This window comes from Scyliorhinus torazame, chromosome 6 (genome assembly GCF_047496885.1).
Source record: "Scyliorhinus torazame isolate Kashiwa2021f chromosome 6, sScyTor2.1, whole genome shotgun sequence".
Lineage (NCBI taxonomy): Eukaryota > Metazoa > Chordata > Chondrichthyes > Carcharhiniformes > Scyliorhinidae > Scyliorhinus > Scyliorhinus torazame.
This window is the reverse complement of record NC_092712.1, coordinates 128,638,756-128,658,426: the sequence shown is the minus strand read 5'-3', so window position 1 is coordinate 128,658,426 and position 19,671 is coordinate 128,638,756. Positions and strand designations below refer to the sequence as shown.

The window sequence follows — 19,671 nt, the reverse complement described above, 5'->3', positions numbered from 1 at the left end:
TTGCTTCGGCAGGGGCTGTAAAGAAGTATTCTCTTTCTTGGTATGTGACCCAGTGTTTCGCTGGGTACAGCATACCAAAACGCACGTTGCTCTTGTGAAGAGCTGTTTTCGCTCTATTAAATTCGGCCCGTCTCCTGGCTAGGTCTGCCCCAATGTCCTCATAAATTCTAATGGCATGTCCTTCCCATTTGCAGGTTCTGTTTTTCCTGGCCCAGCATAGGATTGTTTCCCTATCTTGGTACCGGTGCAGTTTAGCTATAACTGCTCTCGGGTGTTCCCCTGCTTTGGGCTTCGGGCGCAGCGACCGGTGTGCTCTGTCCATTTCTGGTGGGGTGGGAAAGGTTTTCTTCCCCACTAAGTTGCCCAGCATCTCGGTCACGTATGCCGTGGGGTTTCTACCCTCGATCCCCTCTGGTAAGCCCACTATCCTGACATTTTGCCTCCTTGAGCGATTTACCTGGTCATCCACTCTGCCCTTCAGGCTCCCCTGTGTTGTGCCCAGTTTCGCCACCTCCCTCTCCAGGACCATGATCCAGTCGCTCACGTCAGTCGCTGCTTTCTCCAGCTCCTTGATGGTCACCTCTTGGGCTTCCAGTTTCTTCCCTTGGGCATCCAATTTCTCTTCTGCTCTGCCCAGGGTCTGCTGCACCTCCGCCAGGGCCTTGGCCATTGCTGCCTGCACTGCGGCCTCTATGTCTGCCCTAGCCTTTGACTTGTTTACCTGCTGATGTTCCCTCAGCGCATCGGCAAAGGCTGTCTTCCAGTTCCAGCTCCCCCCTGGCCCCGGGGGAGACAGCACCTGTCTGCCCAGCTCTTTTTGATGCGGCGATACTTCCGTTCTGCCGCTTTGCTCGCTGATTGGCTCGTCTGAACTGGCTCGTCCATTGCCTCGTCTGCCTTTGGTGCCCCTTCTCCCTCTGCTTTGGCTCCCTTCTGGCATTCCCCCCCTCCCTCTTATTTATTTATTTATTTATTTCCCCCCCCCCTTCCCTTTTTCTTCTCCCCTCCCTTCTCTCCACTTTATTTTTCCCTCTTTTATAAAATTCTTCTCAGGTGAACTTGTTTTGGGTGAGAACAAGAAAAGTGCAAAAAGAGTTTTTTTAAAAAGTTTTTAAAATTTTAAAGTTTTCTTTTCGGAGTTTTGTTTTTGCAAAAGTTCTTTCTTCCTTCCTTTCCCTCACTCACCCAGATCGAGAGAGAGAGAGAGAGAGTGGCTTCTGGTCCGGAGTCCCTCTTTGTTCCTGCCTCGTGGTGGTCGCCGCCGGGCGGGGCGGGGGGGGTGGGGTTGGTCAGACGGTCCCCGCTTCGTTCCCCGCTGCTGTCCCCGCTGCTCGATCCGGGCCAACGCTCGTCGCACCCTGCGCTCTCCTGCTGTGGGGGGGGGGGGGGGGGGGGGGGTGTCGGTCGCTCCTCCGTTCCTTCCTCCCTGCAGGTTCGGCCCCCGCTTCGGTCCTGGCCCCCGCTTCGGTCCTGGCCCCCGCTTCGGTCCTGGCCGCCGCTTCGGTCCTGGCCACAGGTTCGGTCCTGGCCACAGGTTCGGTCCTGGCTGCCGCTTCGGTCCTGGCCGCCGCTTCGGTCCTGGCCACCGCTTCGGTCCTGGCCGCCGCTTCGGTCCTGGCCGCCGCTTCGGTCCTGGCCACAGGTTCGGTCCTGGCCGCCGCTTCGGTCCTGGCCACCGCTTCGGTCCTGGCCGCCGCTTCGGTCCTGGCCACAGGTTCGGTCCTGGCAGCCGCGTCAGTCCTGGCAGCCGCTTCGGTCCTAGCCACCGCTTCGGTCCTGGCCACAGGTTCGGTCCTGGCCACAGGTTCGGTCCTGGCCACCGCTTCGGTCCTGGCAGCCGCGTCAGTCCTGGCAGCCGCTTCGGTCCTGGCAGCCGCGTCAGTCCTGGCTGCCGCTTCGGTCCTGGCCACAGGTTCGGTCCTGGCCACCGCTTCGGTCCTGGCAGCCGCTTCGGTCCTGGCCACAGGTTCGGTCCTGGCCACCGCTTCGGTCCTGGCTGCCGCATCGGTCCTGGCCACAGGTTCGGTCCTGGCCACCGCTTCGGTCCTGGCAGCCGCGTCAGTCCTGGCAGCCGCTTCGGTCCTGGCCACCGCTTCGGTCCTGGCCGCCGCTTCGGTCCTGGCCACAGGTTCGGCCCTGGCCACAGGTTCGGTCCTGGCTGCTGCTTCGGTCCTGGCCACAGGTTCGGTCCTGGCCACAGGTTCGGCCCTGGCCACAGGTTCGGTCCTGGCAGCTGCTTCGGTCCTGGCCACAGGTTCGGTCCTGGCTGCTGCTTCGGTCCTGGCTGCCGCTTCGGTCCTGGCCACAGGTTCGGTCCTGGCTGCCGCTTCGGTCCTGGCCACAGGTTCGGTCCTGGCTGCTGCTTCGGTCCTGGCCACAGGTTCGGTCCTGGCTGCTGCTTCGGTCCTGGCCACAGGTTCGGTCCTGGCTGCCGCTTCGGTCCTGGCCACAGGTTCGGTCCTGGCCACCGCTTCGGTCCTGGCTGCCGCGTCAGTCCTGGCTGCCGCTTCGGTCCTGGCCACAGGTTCGGTCCTGGCTGCCGCTTCGGTCCTGGCCACAGGTTCGGTCCTGGCTGCCGCTTCGGTCCTGGCTGCCGCTTCGGTCCTGGCCACAGGTTCGGTCCTGGCTGCTGCTTCGGTCCTGGCCACAGGTTCGGTCCTGGCTGCCGCTTCGGTCCTGGCCACAGGTTCGGTCCTGGCCACCGCTTCGGTCCTGGCAGCCGCTTCGGTCCTGGCTGCCGCTTCGGTCCTGGCCACAGGTTCGGTCCTGGCCGCCGCTTCGGTCCTGGCAGCCGCGTCAGTCCTGGCCACAGGTTCGGTCCTGGCCACCGCTTCGGTCCTTGCCACAGGTTCGGTCCTGGCCACAGGTTCGGTCCTGGCTGCCGCTTCGGTCCTGGCCACAGGTTCGGTCCTGGCCACAGGTTCGGTCCTGGCTGCCGCTTCGGTCCTGGCCACAGGTTCGGTCCTGGCCACAGGTTCGGTCCAGGCCACAGGTTCGGTCCTGGCCGCCGCTTCGTTCCAGGCCACAGGTTCGGTCCTGGCCGCCGCTTCGGTCCTGGCTGCCGCTTCGGTCCTGGCCACAGGTTCGGTCCTGGCCGCCGCTTCGGTCCTGGCCACAGGTTCGGTCCTGGCTGCCGCTTCGGTCCTGGCTGCCGCTTCGGTCCTGGCCACAGGTTCGGTCCTAGCCACCGCTTCGGTCCTGGCTGCCGCTTCAGTCCTGGCCACAGGTTCGGTCCTGGCCGCCGCTTCGGTCCTGGCAGCCGCGTCAGTCCTGGCAGCCGCTTCGGTCCTAGCCACCGCTTCGGTCCTGGCTGCCGCTTCGGTCCTAGCCACCGCTTCGGTCCTGGCCCCCGCTTCGGTCCTAGCCACCGCTTCGGTCCTGGCCACAGGTTCGGTCCTGGCCACAGGTTCGGTCCTGGCTGCCGCTTCGGTCCTGGCTGCCGCTTCGGTCCTGGCCACCGCTTCGGTCCTGGCTGCCGCTTCGGTCCTGGCTGCCGCTTCGGTCCTGGCCACCGCTTCGGTCCTGGCCCCCGCTTCGGTCCTGGCCCCCGCTTCGGTCCTAGCCACCGCTTCGGTCCTGGCCCCCGCTTCGGTCCTGGCCCCCGCTTCGGTCCTAGCCACCGCTTCGGTCCTGGCCCCCGCTTCGGTCCTGGCCGCCGCTTCGGTCCTGGCCACCGCTTCGGTCCTGGCCACCGCTTCGGTCCTGGCCGCCGCTTCGGTCCTGGCCGCCGCTTCGGTCCTGGCTGCCTCTTCGGTCCTGGCTGCCGCTTCGGTCCTGGCCGCCGCTTTGGTCCTGGCTGCCGCTTCGGTCCTGGCTGCCGCTTCGGTCCTGGCCGCCGCTTCGCTCCTGGCTGCCGCTTCGGTCCTGGCCACAGGTTCGGTCCTGGCCACAGGTTCGGTCCTGGCTGCCGCTTCGGTCCTGGCTGCCGCTTCGGTCCTGGCCGCCGCTTCGGTCCTGGCTGCCGCTTCGGTCCTGGCTGCCGGTTCGGTCCTGGCCGCCGCTTCGGTCCTGGCCGCCGCTTTGGTTCTGGCCGCCGCTTTGGTTCTGGCCGCCGCTTCGGTCCTGGCCGCCGCTTCGGTCCTGACCGCCGCATCGGTCCTGGCTGCCGCTTCGGTCCTGGCCACAGGTTCGGTCCTGGCCACCGCTTCGGTCCTGGCTGCCGCTTCGGTCCTGGCCACAGGTTCGGTCCTGGCTGCCGCTTCGGTCCTGGCTGCCGCGTCAGTCCTGGCAGCCGCTTCGGTCCTAGCCACCGCTTCGGTCCTGGCTGCCGCTTCGGTCCTGGCCACAGGTTCGGTCCTGGCCACAGGTTCGGTCCTGGCTGCCGCTTCGGTCCTGGCCACAGGTTCGGTCCTGGCCACAGGTTCGGTCCTGGCTGCCGCTTCGGTCCTGGCCACAGGTTCGGTCCTGGCTGCTGCTTCGGTCCTGGCCACAGGTTCGGTCCTGGCTGCTGCTTCGGTCCTGGCCACAGGTTCGGTCCTGGCTGCTGCTTCGGTCCTGGCCACAGGTTCGGTCCTGGCTGCCGCTTCGGTCCTGGCCACAGGTTCGGTCCTGGCCACCGCTTCGGTCCTGGCAGCCGCGTCAGTCCTGGCAGCCGCTTCGGTCCTGGCAGCCGCTTCGGTCCTGGCAGCCGCTTCGGTCCTGGCAGCCGCTTCGGTCCTGGCCACAGGTTCGGTCCTGGCCGCCGCTTCGGTCCTGGCAGCCGCGTCAGTCCTGGCAGCCGCTTCGGTCCTAGCCACCGCTTCGGTCCTTGCCACAGGTTCGGTCCTGGCCACAGGTTCGGTCCTGGCCACAGGTTCGGTCCTGGCTGCCGCTTCGGTCCTGGCCACAGGTTCGGTCCTGGCCACAGGTTCGGTCCTGGCTGCCGCTTCGGTCCTGGCCACAGGTTCGGTCCTGGCCACAGGTTCGGTCCTGGCCGCCGCGTCGGTCCTGGCAGCCGCGTCGGTCCTGGCAGCCGCGTCGGTCCTGGCAGCCGCTTCGGTCCTGGCTGCCGCTTCGGTCCTGGCTGCCGCTTCGGTCCTGGCCACAGGTTCGGTCCTGGCCGCCGCTTCGGTCCTGGCCACAGGTTCGGTCCTGGCTGCCGCTTCGGTCCTGGCTGCCGCTTCGGTCCTGGCCACAGGTTCGGTCCTAGCCACCGCTTCGGTCCTGGCCGCCGCTTCGGTCCTGGCCACAGGTTCGGTCCTGGCCGCCGCTTCGGTCCTGGCAGCCGCGTCAGTCCTGGCAGCCGCTTCGGTCCTCGCCACCGCTTCGGTCCTGGCTGCCGCTTCGGTCCTAGCCACCGCTTCGGTCCTAGCCACCGCTTCGGTCCTTGCCACAGGTTCGGTCCTGGCCACAGGTTCGGTCCTGGCTGCCGCTTCGGTCCTGGCCACAGGTTCGGTCCTGGCCACAGGTTCGGTCCTGGCTGCCGCTTCGGTCCTGGCCACAGGTTCGGTCCTGGCCACAGGTTCGGTCCTGGCTGCCGCTTCGGTCCTTGCCACAGGTTCGGTCCTGGCCACAGGTTCGGTCCTGGCTGCCGCTTCGGTCCTGGCCACAGGTTCGGTCCTGGCCACAGGTTCGGTCCTGGCTGCCGCTTCGGTCCTGGCCACAGGTTCGGTCCTGGCCACAGGTTCGGTCCTGGCCACAGGTTCGGTCCTGGCCACCGCTTCGGTCCTGGCAGCCGCGTCAGTCCTGGCAGCCGCTTCGGTCCTGGCCACAGGTTCGGTCCTGGCTGCCGCTTCGGTCCTGGCTGCCGCTTCGGTCCTGGCCACAGGTTCGGTCCTGGCCGCCGCTTCGGTCCTGGCAGCCGCGTCAGTCCTGGCAGCCGCTTCGGTCCTAGCCACCGCTTCGGTCCTGGCTGCCGCTTCGGTCCTAGCCACCGCTTCGGTCCTGGCCCCCACTTCGGTCCTAGCCACCGCTTTGGTCCTGGCCACAGGTTCGGTCCTGGCCACAGGTTCGGTCCTGGCTGCCGCTTCGGTCCTGGCTGCCGCTTCGGTCCTGGCTGCCGCTTCGGTCCTGGCCGCCGCTTCGGTCCTGGCCGCCGCTTCGGTCCTGGCTGCCTCTTCGGTCCTGGCTGCCGCTTCGGTCCTGGCCGCCGCTTTGGTCCTGGCTGCCGCTTCGGTCCTGGCCACCGCTTCGGTCCTGGCTGCCTCTTCGGTCCTGGCTGCCGCTTCGGTCCTGGCTGCCGCTTCGGTCCTGGCTGCCGCTTCGGTCCTGGCCGCCGCTTCGGTCCTGGCCGCCGCTTCGGTTCTGGCCGCCGCTTCGGTCCTGGCCGCCGCTTCGGTCCTGGCCGCCGCATCGGTCCTGGCCGCCGCTTCGGTCCTGGCTGCCGCTTCGGTCCTGGCCACAGGTTCGGTCCTGGCCACAGGTTCGGTCCTGGCTGCCGCTTCGGTCCTGGCAGCCGCGTCAGTCCTGGCAGCCGCTTCGGTCCTAGCCACCGCTTCGGTCCTGGCTGCCGCTTCGGTCCTGGCCACAGGTTCGGTCCTGGCCACCGCTTCGGTCCTGGCTGCCGCTTCGGTCCTGGCCACAGGTTCGGTCCTGGCCACAGGTTCGGTCCTGGCCGCCGCTTCGGTCCTGGCAGCCGCGTCAGTCCTGGCAGCCGCTTCGGTCCTAGCCACCGCTTCGGTCCTGGCTGCCGCTTCGGTCCTGGCCGCCGCTTCGGTCCTGGCCGCCGCATCGGTCCTGGCTGCCGCTTCGGTCCTGGCTGCCGCTTCGGTCCTGGCCGCCGCTTCGGTCCTGGCCACAGGTTCGGTCCTGGCCACCGCTTCGGTCCTGGCTGCCGCTTCGGTCCTGGCTGCCGCTTCGGTCCTGGCCACAGGTTCGGTCCTGGCCACCGCTTCGGTCCTGGCCGCCGCTTCGGTCCTGGCTGCCGCTTCGGTCCTGGCCTCAGGTTCGGTCCTGGCCACCGCTTCGGTCCTGGCTACAGGTTCGGTCCTGGCAGCCGCGTCAGTCCTGGCAGCCGCTTCGGTCCTAGCCACCGCTTCGGTCCTGGCTGCCGCTTCGGTCCTGGCCACAGGTTCGGTCCTGGCCACAGGTTCGGTCCTGGCTGCCGCTTCGGTCCTGGCCACAGGTTCGGTCCTGGCTGCTGCTTCGGTCCTGGCTGCCGCTTCGGTCCTGGCTGCCGCTTCGGTCCTGGCCACCGCTTCGTTCCTGGCCGCTGCTATGGTCCTGGCCGCCGCTTCGGTCCTGGCTGCTGCTTCGGTCCTGGCCGCCGCTTTGGTCCTGGCTGCCGCTTCGGTCCTGGCCGCCGCTTCGGTCCTGGCCACCGCTTCGGTCCTGGCCGCCGCTTCGGTCCTGGCCGCCGCTTCGGTCCTGGCCGCCGCTTCGGTCCTGGCCGCCGCTTCGGACCTGGCCGCCGCTTCGATCCTGGCCGCCGCTTCGGTCCTGGCCGCCGCTTCGGTCCTGGCCGCCGCTTCGGTCCTGGCCGCCGTTTCGGTCCTGGCCGCCGCTTCGGTCCTGGCCACAGGTTCGGTCCTGGCCACAGGTTCGGTCCTGGCAGCCGCTTCGGTCCTGGCCACAAGTTCGGTCCTGGCTGCTGCTTCGGTCCTGGCTGCCGCTTCGGTCCTGGCCACAGGTTCGGTCCTGGCCACCGCTTCGTTCCTGGCCGCTGCTATGGTCCTGGCCGCCGCTTCGGTCCTGGCTGCTGCTTCGGTCCTGGCCGCCGCTTCGGTCCTGGCTGCCGCTTCGGTCCTGGCCGCCGCTTCGGTCCTGGCCGCCGCTTCGGTCCTGGCCGCCGCTTCGGTCCTGGCCGCCGCTTCGGTCCTGGCCGCCGCTTCGGTCCTGGCCGCCGCTTCGGTCCTGGCCGCCGCTTCGGTCCTGGCCGCCGCTTCGGTCCTGGCCGCCGCTTCGGTCCTGGCCACAGGTTCGGTCCTGGCAGCCGCTTCGGTCCTGGCCACAGGTTCGGTCCTGGCTGCTGCTTCGGTCCTGGCTGCCGCTTCGGTCCTGGCTGCCGCTTCGGTCCTGGCCGCCGCTTCGGTCCTGGCCGCCGCTTCGGTCCTGGCCGCCGCTTCGGTCCTGGCCACAGGTTCGGTCCTGGCCGCCGCTTCGGTCCTGGCAGCCGCGTCAGTCCTGGCAGCCGCTTCGGTCCTAGCCACCGCTTCGGTCCTTGCCACAGGTTCGGTCCTGGCCACAGGTTCGGTCCTGGCCACAGGTTCGGTCCTGGCTGCCGCTTCGGTCCTGGCCACAGGTTCGGTCCTGGCCACAGGTTCGGTCCTGGCTGCCGCTTCGGTCCTGGCCACAGGTTCGGTCCTGGCCACAGGTTCGGTCCTGGCCGCCGCGTCGGTCCTGGCAGCCGCGTCGGTCCTGGCAGCCGCGTCGGTCCTGGCAGCCGCTTCGGTCCTGGCTGCCGCTTCGGTCCTGGCTGCCGCTTCGGTCCTGGCCACAGGTTCGGTCCTGGCCGCCGCTTCGGTCCTGGCCACAGGTTCGGTCCTGGCTGCCGCTTCGGTCCTGGCTGCCGCTTCGGTCCTGGCCACAGGTTCGGTCCTAGCCACCGCTTCGGTCCTGGCCGCCGCTTCGGTCCTGGCCACAGGTTCGGTCCTGGCCGCCGCTTCGGTCCTGGCAGCCGCGTCAGTCCTGGCAGCCGCTTCGGTCCTCGCCACCGCTTCGGTCCTGGCTGCCGCTTCGGTCCTAGCCACCGCTTCGGTCCTAGCCACCGCTTCGGTCCTTGCCACAGGTTCGGTCCTGGCCACAGGTTCGGTCCTGGCTGCCGCTTCGGTCCTGGCCACAGGTTCGGTCCTGGCCACAGGTTCGGTCCTGGCTGCCGCTTCGGTCCTGGCCACAGGTTCGGTCCTGGCCACAGGTTCGGTCCTGGCTGCCGCTTCGGTCCTTGCCACAGGTTCGGTCCTGGCCACAGGTTCGGTCCTGGCTGCCGCTTCGGTCCTGGCCACAGGTTCGGTCCTGGCCACAGGTTCGGTCCTGGCTGCCGCTTCGGTCCTGGCCACAGGTTCGGTCCTGGCCACAGGTTCGGTCCTGGCCACAGGTTCGGTCCTGGCCACCGCTTCGGTCCTGGCAGCCGCGTCAGTCCTGGCAGCCGCTTCGGTCCTGGCCACAGGTTCGGTCCTGGCTGCCGCTTCGGTCCTGGCTGCCGCTTCGGTCCTGGCCACAGGTTCGGTCCTGGCCGCCGCTTCGGTCCTGGCAGCCGCGTCAGTCCTGGCAGCCGCTTCGGTCCTAGCCACCGCTTCGGTCCTGGCTGCCGCTTCGGTCCTAGCCACCGCTTCGGTCCTGGCCCCCACTTCGGTCCTAGCCACCGCTTTGGTCCTGGCCACAGGTTCGGTCCTGGCCACAGGTTCGGTCCTGGCTGCCGCTTCGGTCCTGGCTGCCGCTTCGGTCCTGGCTGCCGCTTCGGTCCTGGCCGCCGCTTCGGTCCTGGCTGCCTCTTCGGTCCTGGCTGCCGCTTCGGTCCTGGCCGCCGCTTTGGTCCTGGCTGCCGCTTCGGTCCTGGCCACCGCTTCGGTCCTGGCTGCCTCTTCGGTCCTGGCTGCCGCTTCGGTCCTGGCTGCCGCTTCGGTCCTGGCTGCCGCTTCGGTCCTGGCCGCCGCTTCGGTCCTGGCCGCCGCTTCGGTTCTGGCCGCCGCTTCGGTCCTGGCCGCCGCTTCGGTCCTGGCCGCCGCATCGGTCCTGGCCGCCGCTTCGGTCCTGGCTGCCGCTTCGGTCCTGGCCACAGGTTCGGTCCTGGCCACAGGTTCGGTCCTGGCTGCCGCTTCGGTCCTGGCAGCCGCGTCAGTCCTGTCAGCCGCTTCGGTCCTAGCCACCGCTTCGGTCCTGGCTGCCGCTTCGGTCCTGGCCACAGGTTCGGTCCTGGCCACCGCTTCGGTCCTGGCTGCCGCTTCGGTCCTGGCCACAGGTTCGGTCCTGGCCACAGGTTCGGTCCTGGCCGCCGCTTCGGTCCTGGCAGCCGCGTCAGTCCTGGCAGCCGCTTCGGTCCTAGCCACCGCTTCGGTCCTGGCTGCCGCTTCGGTCCTGGCCGCCGCATCGGTCCTGGCTGCCGCTTCGGTCCTGGCTGCCGCTTCGGTCCTGGCCGCCGCTTCGGTCCTGGCCACAGGTTCGGTCCTGGCCACCGCTTCGGTCCTGGCTGCCGCTTCGGTCCTGGCTGCCGCTTCGGTCCTGGCCACAGGTTCGGTCCTGGCCACCGCTTCGGTCCTGGCTGCCGCTTCGGTCCTGGCCTCAGGTTCGGTCCTGGCCACCGCTTCGGTCCTGGCTACAGGTTCGGTCCTGGCAGCCGCGTCAGTCCTGGCAGCCGCTTCGGTCCTAGCCACCGCTTCGGTCCTGGCTGCCGCTTCGGTCCTGGCCACAGGTTCGGTCCTGGCCACAGGTTCGGTCCTGGCTGCCGCTTCGGTCCTGGCCACAGGTTCGGTCCTGGCTGCTGCTTCGGTCCTGGCTGCCGCTTCGGTCCTGGCTGCCGCTTCGGTCCTGGCCACCGCTTCGTTCCTGGCCGCTGCTATGGTCCTGGCCGCCGCTTCGGTCCTGGCTGCTGCTTCGGTCCTGGCCGCCGCTTTGGTCCTGGCTGCCGCTTCGGTCCTGGCCGCCGCTTCGGTCCTGGCCACCGCTTCGGTCCTGGCCACCGCTTCGGTCCTGGCCGCCGCTTCGGTCCTGGCCGCCGCTTCGGTCCTGGCCGCCGCTTCGGTCCTGGCCGCCGCTTCGGACCTGGCCGCCGCTTCGATCCTGGCCGCCGCTTCGGTCCTGGCCGCCGCTTCGGTCCTGGCCGCCGCTTCGGTCCTGGCCGCCGTTTCGGTCCTGGCCGCCGCTTCGGTCCTGGCCACAGGTTCGGTCCTGGCCACAGGTTCGGTCCTGGCAGCCGCTTCGGTCCTGGCCACAGGTTCGGTCCTGGCTGCTGCTTCGGTCCTGGCTGCCGCTTCGGTCCTGGCCACAGGTTCGGTCCTGGCCACCGCTTCGTTCCTGGCCGCTGCTATGGTCCTGGCCGCCGCTTCGGTCCTGGCTGCTGCTTCGGTCCTGGCCGCCGCTTCGGTCCTGGCTGCCGCTTCGGTCCTGGCCGCCGCTTCGGTCCTGGCCGCCGCTTCGGTCCTGGCCGCCGCTTCGGTCCTGGCCGCCGCTTCGGTCCTGGCCGCCGCTTCGGTCCTGGCCGCCGCTTCGGTCCTGGCCGCCGCTTCGGTCCTGGCCGCCGCTTCGGTCCTGGCCACAGGTTCGGTCCTGGCAGCCGCTTCGGTCCTGGCCACAGGTTCGGTCCTGGCTGCTGCTTCGGTCCTGGCTGCCGCTTCGGTCCTGGCTGCCGCTTCGGTCCTGGCCACAGGTTCGGTCCTGGCCACCGCTTCGTTCCTGGCCGCTGCTATGGTCCTGGCCGCCGCTTCGGTCCTGGCCGCCGCTTCGGTCCTGGCCGCCGCTTCGGTCCTGGCCGCCGCTTCGGTCCTGGCCGCCGCTTCGGTCCTGGCCGCCGCTTCGGTCCTGGCCGCCGCTTCGGTCCTGGCCGCCGCTTCGGTCCTGGCCGCCGCTTCGGTCCTGGCCGCCGCTTCGGTCCTGGCCGCCGCTTCGGTCCTGGCCGCCGCTTCGGTCCTGGCCGCCGCTTCGGTCCTGGCCACCGCTTCGGTCCTGGCCACAGGTTCGGTCCTGGCCACCGCTTCGGTCCTGGCAGCCGCTTCAGTCCTGGCCACAGGTTCGGTCCTGGCCACCACTTCAGTCCTGGCAGCCGCTTCAGTCCTGGCCACCGCTTGTCCTGCCCTGTGCTCTGCTGCCGTGCGTGGGGGTGTGTGCCGCAGGATCGCTCCTCTCTCCAGGGCCCAGTTCCCCTGCTCCCGGTTTTGCGGGAAACTTTAAAAACTGCGGGAGCCTTTTTGCTGCGACCAATCCACTCATGAACGCCACCGGCCACAACATGTGAATTCATAATGGGCAACAAAGATTTGGCAGACCAGTTGAACAAATACTTTGGATCTGCTTCACTAAGGACGACACCAATAGCATTCTGGAAATACTAGGGGAGGGTCTAGCATGAAGGAGGAACTGAAGGAAATACTTGTCATTCAGGAATTGTATTGGAGAAATTGATAGGATTAAAACCCGATAAGTCCCCAGGGCCTGATGCTCTGCTCCTGCCCACTTAAGGAAGTGGCCCTAGAAATAGTGGATGCATTGGTGATCATCATTTTCCAGCATTCTATAGACTCTGGAATAATTCCAATGGATTGGAGGTTAGCGAATGTAATCCCACTTTTAAAAAAATGAGGGAGAGAGAAAATGGGGAATTATAGACTGTTTAGCCTGACATCGGTGGTGGGGAAAATGCTGGAGTTAATTGTTAAGGTTGAAATAACTGAGCATTTGGAAAGTGGGGACAGGATCGGTCCAAGTCAGTCAGCATGGATTCACTAAAGGGAAATCATGCTTAACAAATCTTCTGGAATATTTTGAGGATGTGACCAGTCGAGTGGACAAGTGTGAACCAGTAGATGTTGTGTATGTGGACTTTCAAAAATCTTGTGACCAGGTCCTACGCAAGAGATTAGTGAGCAAAATTAAAGCTCATGGCATTGGGGTAATATATTGATTTGGATAGAGAACTGGTTGGCAGACAAGGGGTCATTTTCAAAGTTGCAGGCAGTGACTAGTGGGGTACAGCAGGGTTCAGTGTTGGGACCCCAGCTGTTCACAATATTCATTAATGATTTGGATGAAGAAATTGCATGCAATATCTCCAAATTTGCAGATGACACTAAGCTACCGGGCAGTGTGTGCTGTGAGGAGGAAGCAAAGAGGCTACAGGGTGACTTGGACAGGCTGATGGGATACTGAATTTGATCAAATTGATCAGTCATGATCATATTGAATGGTGGGTCAGGCTCGAAGGGCCGAATGGCTTACTACTCCACCTTTTTTCTATATTTCTATATGGAATAAAGTGGGTTACATGGAGTTTGGTCACAGGTCAGCCATGATCTTATTGAATAGTGGAAAAGGCTGGAGGAGATAAGTGGTCTATTCTTGGTCTATGTTATGATCAGAGTATGATGTTTGTGATCTGGGCACGCTTTTATAAGTCTTTGTTGACACAAAACTGTATTGTCAGGTTACCAGGTTGGGTGATGTAAACAATGACAATGACACAGATGAGATCAGGAATAGCAGGTGGAATTTTATGTATTTTCTTTTTAAATTAAACTACATTTGAGTATTGTCTAGCAGTAATACTTAAAACTAATAACTACCTGGGACAAATGAGAGGACAAGTGCTAGCAATGAAAAGGGTAATAAATTATTGGCATTGAGGGAATGGGGAAATGGAAGGTAATGAAGGGGAGAAGGAAAGGAGCAGAGGCTGGGACTCGTGCTTTACTCCCAGGAGCTGGGAGCATTAATGGGGGTGAGTGCAGGATGTGATAAGAAACTTGAGGGGGACACTTTGGAGATGGGGTGGAAATGGCAAGCATTAACTAATGGAGTGGGAGGACTGTCAGTATTAATTGGGCAGTGTGGGAGAAGAGTAACAGCTTAATAGGCTGAACACCGAGGGAGACAAATGATGAACTGAATTGGCAGAGTTATGGTAAAGAGCCCGCCTATGAAGTGGATCCTGAGTGGTAGAACATCTGTCAACTGAGATCAAGAGAATATATGTGGGGGAGAGTAAAGACTGAAATTGTCTTTGGAATGATCTGGGCTAGTTTGTTTAATTTTGGGAGAAAGGAAAATGTAGAGGTGTTTAAAACATTTTCAGCTTTTGGATTTCCAAGCTTTTATTTATTTCCAATGCAAATGAAGGGATGTTGTGTGACAACACCACTTAAATCATATTACATGCAATGATTTGTCTTCACTTATCAGAACCCTTCTCATCCCAGCAGCTACTTGGGGTTGTTGCCAGGTTTTCTGGTGCTATTGGTAAGCTTTTCCTGTATTTTACAGCATGTTGTAATTTGTAAATTTCAGGCGATTTCAAAAGATTGTTTTACATTTGTAATCAAGACTGCCATCTTGTGGATATATATATATATATATATATATATGAGAAATGATGTCAGCTAATTTTCTGTGGTGAACCTCATTGACTGTCTGGGGCTCAGGATGGCGTTTATTGTAGAACCCAAGGGGGAGAGACAACAGGAACACACGGTAGGATAAAAATAAATGACTGACTTATTGTGGTATACACAAATTAACAAAAGTACTATTCCTCTCCTCTAAGGGCCACCCTCCTCGTCTTGCACCCAGGTCATGGATTTTATACAGAGTAGGGGGAACCCTGCTCCCAATTACCGGGACAGTATCAGTTATCGGCTTTGTAAGGGGGAAATCGAATGCAGCACAATCCTTTGCCCCCAAGGGGGACATAACATTTATATGTTGTTTCATTTAGCCTGTCTCTTCAAGATTAAAGTTTGGACTCTGCATATGGAGAAGTGGCCTGACTAGGTACATCCAGAGGCTTGTTCGAGGCTAATTACTTTTTTTTTTGGTGAATGGGATATGGGTGTTGCTGGCTGACCAGCATTTATTGCCCATTGCCTTTGAACTGTATGGCTTGCTAGGCCATTTCAGAGGGCGTTTATGAGTCAACCACATTGTTGTGGACCTAGAGTCACATGTAGGCAGACCAGGTAAAGATGGCAGATTTCCTTCCCTAAACAATATTAGTGAACCAGGTGGGTTTTTACGATGATCGACAATGGTTTCATGATCACCGTTGGATTTTGAATTCCAGATTCTATTGAATTCAAATTCAACTTTTTTTTTCATTTTAATTCCACCAAAAGTTTCTGTAGATCAGTAGCTGCTTGTAAGTCCCCAGCGTTTACTCTTGGGCAGAAGAACAATTTACAAAACCTAGCAGAAAGTGATTAACTCTCTTACATTTTTACTTATAGTATTGTTCAGTTGAAGTGCACCACCTGAAATGAGAGATGGAAAGCTTTTCATACTTGACTTTTTTTTCTTTAACTAGCATAGACCAATGCTTCGAGTCAGAATACAGGCGGGAGATAGAGAACCTAGTGGAGTGGTGTAGCGACAACAATCTCTCCCTAAATGCCAGCAAAACTAAAGAGCTGGTCATTGACTTCAGGAAGCAAAGTACTGTACACATCTCTGTCAGCATCAACAGGGCCGAGGTGGAGATGATTAGCAGTTTCAAATACCATGGGGTACACATTTCGAAAAATCTGTCCTGGTCCACCCACGTCGACGCTACCACCAAGAAAGCACAACAGCGCCTATACTTCCTCAGGAAACTAAGGAAATTCGCCATGTCCACATTAACCCGTACCAACTTTTACAGATGCACCATAGAAAGCATCCTATCGGGCTGCATCGCAGCCTGGTATGGCAACTGCTCGGCCCAGGAACGCAAGAAACTTCAGTCATGAACACCGCCCAGGACATCACACCAACCTGCCTCCCATCCATTGACTCCATCTACACCTCTGGCTGCCTGGTGAAAGCGGGCAGCATAATCAAAGATCCCTCCCACCCGGCTTACTCACTCTTCCAACTTCTTCCATCGGGTAGGAGATACAGAAGTCTGAGAACACGCACGAACAGACTCAAAAACAGCTTCTTCCCCACTGTCACCAGACTCCTAAATGACCCTCTTATGGACTGACCTCATTAACACTACATACACCCTGTATGCTTCATCTGATGCCAGTGTTTATGTAGTTACATTGTATTTGTTGTGTTGCCCTATTATGTATTTTCATTTATTTCCTTTTCTTCTCATGTACTTAATGATCTGTTGAGCTGCTCGCAGAAAAATACTTTTCACTGTACCTCGGTACACGTGCCAATAAACAAATCCAATCCAATCCTTCCCTGTAGAGTGGCTATGAGGGACTTTAACAGCTGCTGGTACAGTTGTAATACTGCAGGAAGACAAGTTACTGCCAAAGTGTTAATATACCAAGGACCTTTTTTTTACAAGAAGTCAAATCATTTTTATAGCCATTATCTATTTTTACATAAAGAATTGAGGAGTACTTTGGAAAAATCCTTTCCTTTCCCTTTAAGGAAGTACTTACATTCTAGTTGAATTACTCAGAAGCATTTTATCTGATTTTGGCTTGTGCACAGGACCTTTAGGATAGGGGATAGCACCATATCTTATTTTACCATGTTATTTCCAAAGATGACAAAAATTGCTTTCAAAAGCACCACCATGTATTCTGACAGAAGGTGCTAATCTTGGGAAATTTGGATTGAATAAATATTGCAATTTTTAAAATTCACACTTTAAATAGTGCATTAGTTTTAACAAAATGAGTTCCTTCTTGGAAGTCTGCTTTATGTCTTAATATTTAATCACACCAATCAGCTCTTTTCATCTTCCAGTTCATGGCTCATTTATATTTTTAAAAAATTCCTGATTCCATGCCTGATTGTGTTTTACTGTTCCTGCATGATATGTTACCAGTCTGAGGTTTTTGAATAGATGAGAGCTCTGATAAAGCAATGTAAAATAATTGTAGGGTGAAAGAATGCAAATTTCACTCACTTTACAAGAAGAATAATTCAACTTTTATCTGGCATTTGACAAGATCGCTATAAAAGACTATTTGTAAACCTCAATTTGGGTGAAATTTACAGTAAATAGTCTTAGGGGGAGAACATGACCAACTCCCGAAAATGGGTGTGGGGACTGAAGTATGCGATTGACCCTGATAGTGCATTGCATTGCAGTGGCACCTGCTTTTTTACATACTTTCTGCATGCAGTTAATGTTACCCACTGTTCAATCCATATCAATGACTTGAATGAAGGGACCGAATTTATGGTTGTTAAATTGCTGATGACATAGTGATAGGTAGGCGAGTAAGTTGTGAAGAGGACATAAGGGCCGGGATTCTCCGACCCTGCGCTGGGTTGGAGATTCCCGGGGGGAGGCGTGAATCCCGCCCCGCGCCAGCTTCTCTATTCTCCGGTGCTGTTATTCGAGCGACGGTGGAATTCCTGCTACGCCGGTTGGGGGCCGTTGACAGCGGCCCCTCTGGTGATTCTCCGGGCCCCGATGGACCGAGTGGCTGTCAAGTTTTGCCCAGTCCCGCCGGCGTGGATTACTCACCTCACACACGGCGGGACAGGGCAGGTAATTGTGCGGGGGCCATCCTTGGTGGTGGAGGGGGGGGGGGGAAGAGAGAGAGTGGGGGGGGGATCCGACCCCGGAGGGGCCCCCATAGTGGCCTGGAACGCGATTGGGGCGTACTGATCTGCGGGTGGGCTGGTTCCGTGAGGTTACGATAAGTGAGCCCCTGTAGGGCTCCAGCATGTTGCCCGGGGGCCGGCGCGGAGAAGGGAACCCCCGTGCATGCGCAGAAATACGCCGGCCGGTCCGCACTTTGTGCGAGGTCATGCCGGCCGTTCCGCACATGTGTGAACTCGCGCTGGCTGGAACTGTGAAGACGACTCCGGCGGCAACCTAGCCCCCTAGAAAGATGAGAATTCCTCACTTTCGGCGGTCATTGACGCCGGAGTCGTTGGCGCCAGTTTTCCCGCCAGCGTGGGGACATAACCCCATTTTTAGAGAATCCCGCCCTCAGAGTCTGCAGAGATGAAATAGATTAAGTAAGTGAGTAAAAATTTGGCAGATGGAATATGGGAAACAGTAAGCTTGTCCACTTTGGAAGGAAGAATATAAAAGCTGCATATTATTTAAATTGAGAGAGCTCTTGAGATACAGAGACTTCTGGGTGTCCTGGTACATGAATCACAAAATGTTAGTATGCAGGTACATTGTAAGTGATTACAATAATAATCTTTATTGTCACAAGTAGGCTTACATTAACATTGCAGTGAAGTTACTGTGAAAAACCTCTAGTCGCTACGTTCTGTCGCCTGTTCGGGTACACAGAGGGAGAATTCAGAATATCCAGTTCACCTAACAGCACGTCTTTAGGGACTGTGGAGGCTGGGTCATTGAATATTTTGAAGGCTGTATTAGATAAATTCTCGATTAACTACGGAGTCAAAGGGTATAGGAGGAAGACACAAAGTAAAGGTCACAATCAGATCAACCATGATCTTATCAAATGGTGGAGCAAGCTTGAGGGAATGAATGGCCTTCTGCGACTCTTTATATGTCCGTATGTTCATTGGCTGCATGCTCAGCAGGGAACTGATATTGTGAATGACTTTAGCTGCTTAGTCAGCCTGCACCTCTTAAATGGGGAGCTGTATTGTGGCTGCAAGAAGTAATGGAAGATTTCCTAAAGTCAAATTGATTATGATACAGTGGCTTAACATGTGAGAGCGTAATCAACAAGGTTTTCAGACAGTGCATTGAAGGTCTTGGTGGAAGAGATGGAAAGAAGAAGACATTGTGTATCTCCAGAGAGTTTGGTTGTGTCAGGTGACATTTAGGAGGCCGTAGTGGTGGAGTTCAATGCTGAGAGTGTTGCTCCAAGAACATGGATGTAGTGCGGGAAGAGGTTTAATGAGCTCATACAAGTTGTTACGATAAGTGAGTTCATCTTCAAATGGCAGATCCTCTCAACTGCACCACTAGCTTTATCTGCTGCTCAGCTCTACATCCACATCACCCATCTACCAACAATCTATTAATCGGTGCTCAACCTTAAACTTTGCATCAAGCTCACACACTTAACACTGCTGCCGGTCTCGCCCCACAGCTCACAGCACACATGCAGTGGAAGCTATTGAATTGTATAGCCGTGTCACCAAAACATTGCGTGACACTTACTGACACACTTCCCTCTTTTTTGCAGGAGAAAGTGGTGCATAACCGCATAGTGAGTGCACCTGTAGGCAGGTCAGAGACACTGACGTTCATCATTGGAAGCAGTGGCACTGAGCCCATGGCCACAGGTGACCCTGAAGTGAATGATAATGAGAGTATCCGCATACCTAATTCTCCTTTTCTCATTCCTCTTCTCCCTCATCCCTCAATCTCTTCTGATTCGCTATGTGCAGCAGGTGGTGTAAACAGACATTTCTGACTCCTCACCCCAATTCCATGTCTGTCCCTTTCTCATTTCAAAGCTCATGAACTGCCCAGTCACTGGAGGAAGAAGACAATGATGGTGAAGAGAACATGATGTGATCTTGCAGTCACCAGCCTGGACACTGGCATTCTGCATATTTAGGAGTCGAAGTTGGAAGAGGGATCTACAGGTTGTGAGACACTAGGCACAAGTGCACAGGAGTCAGGATAGGTGTAAATGATAGCGCAGGTGTCATCTCACCTGAACTTGTTCTCAATTTTTGTTTCAATCTAAAGCTATTGATTGGCTTTGATAGGAGAAGAAATAAATCCTCGCCCCCATCTCTATTATGTACAATTTGAGAGTACAAGTATATAATTTGCAGCAATTCCTGTCCAACATGTGTGTTTCTTTTGCAGAGTAAGTGAAATAATTCCATTGATTTGACTGCGAAATTGAGGTCACAGTCCAGGACACGCTAACATTGAAAAGGTGGGATGGAAATAAGGTAAGCTTGGTTGTTAGTGTTCATATTATAGGAGAGGGTAGCATTTAGGAGACCCCACAGCATTTAGGTTACAAAGCAATATTTAAAATCTGAAAGAGCTTGGATGGAGCAAACTGTTTCCAATAGCTGAAAGGTCAAAAAAAGGCACAGATGTAAGATGATTGCCAAAAGAACCATAGGTGACAAGGAGAAACCTTTTAATACCTGGCGTGGTTAGGATTTGAAATCAGGTGGTGGAAAGATTTAATTTTAGCTTTCCAAAGAAAGTTTGATAGATATGTTTAAGAGAAAAAAATTAGATATAAGGAGTGTGGG

At 58.6% G+C, this 19,671-nt stretch overlaps 1 protein-coding gene across 5 annotated transcripts in view; it reads left to right on the top strand.

Moving 5' to 3' along the window:
* The window catches only part of coa1 (cytochrome C oxidase assembly factor 1), a 130,004-nt gene that overhangs the window by 14,125 nt on the left and 96,208 nt on the right, over nucleotides 1-19,671 (top strand). For all 5 annotated transcript variants that reach the window (XM_072508796.1, XM_072508793.1, XM_072508792.1 and 2 more), the window contains exon 2: nucleotides 19,268-19,356. Coding sequence is in view for 2 of the 5 variants with exons in the window: in XM_072508793.1 (XP_072364894.1) it covers nucleotides 19,346-19,356 (11 nt within the window). In the remaining 3 variants the exon portion in view is untranslated. The remainder of the gene's footprint in view (nucleotides 1-19,267; nucleotides 19,357-19,671) is intronic.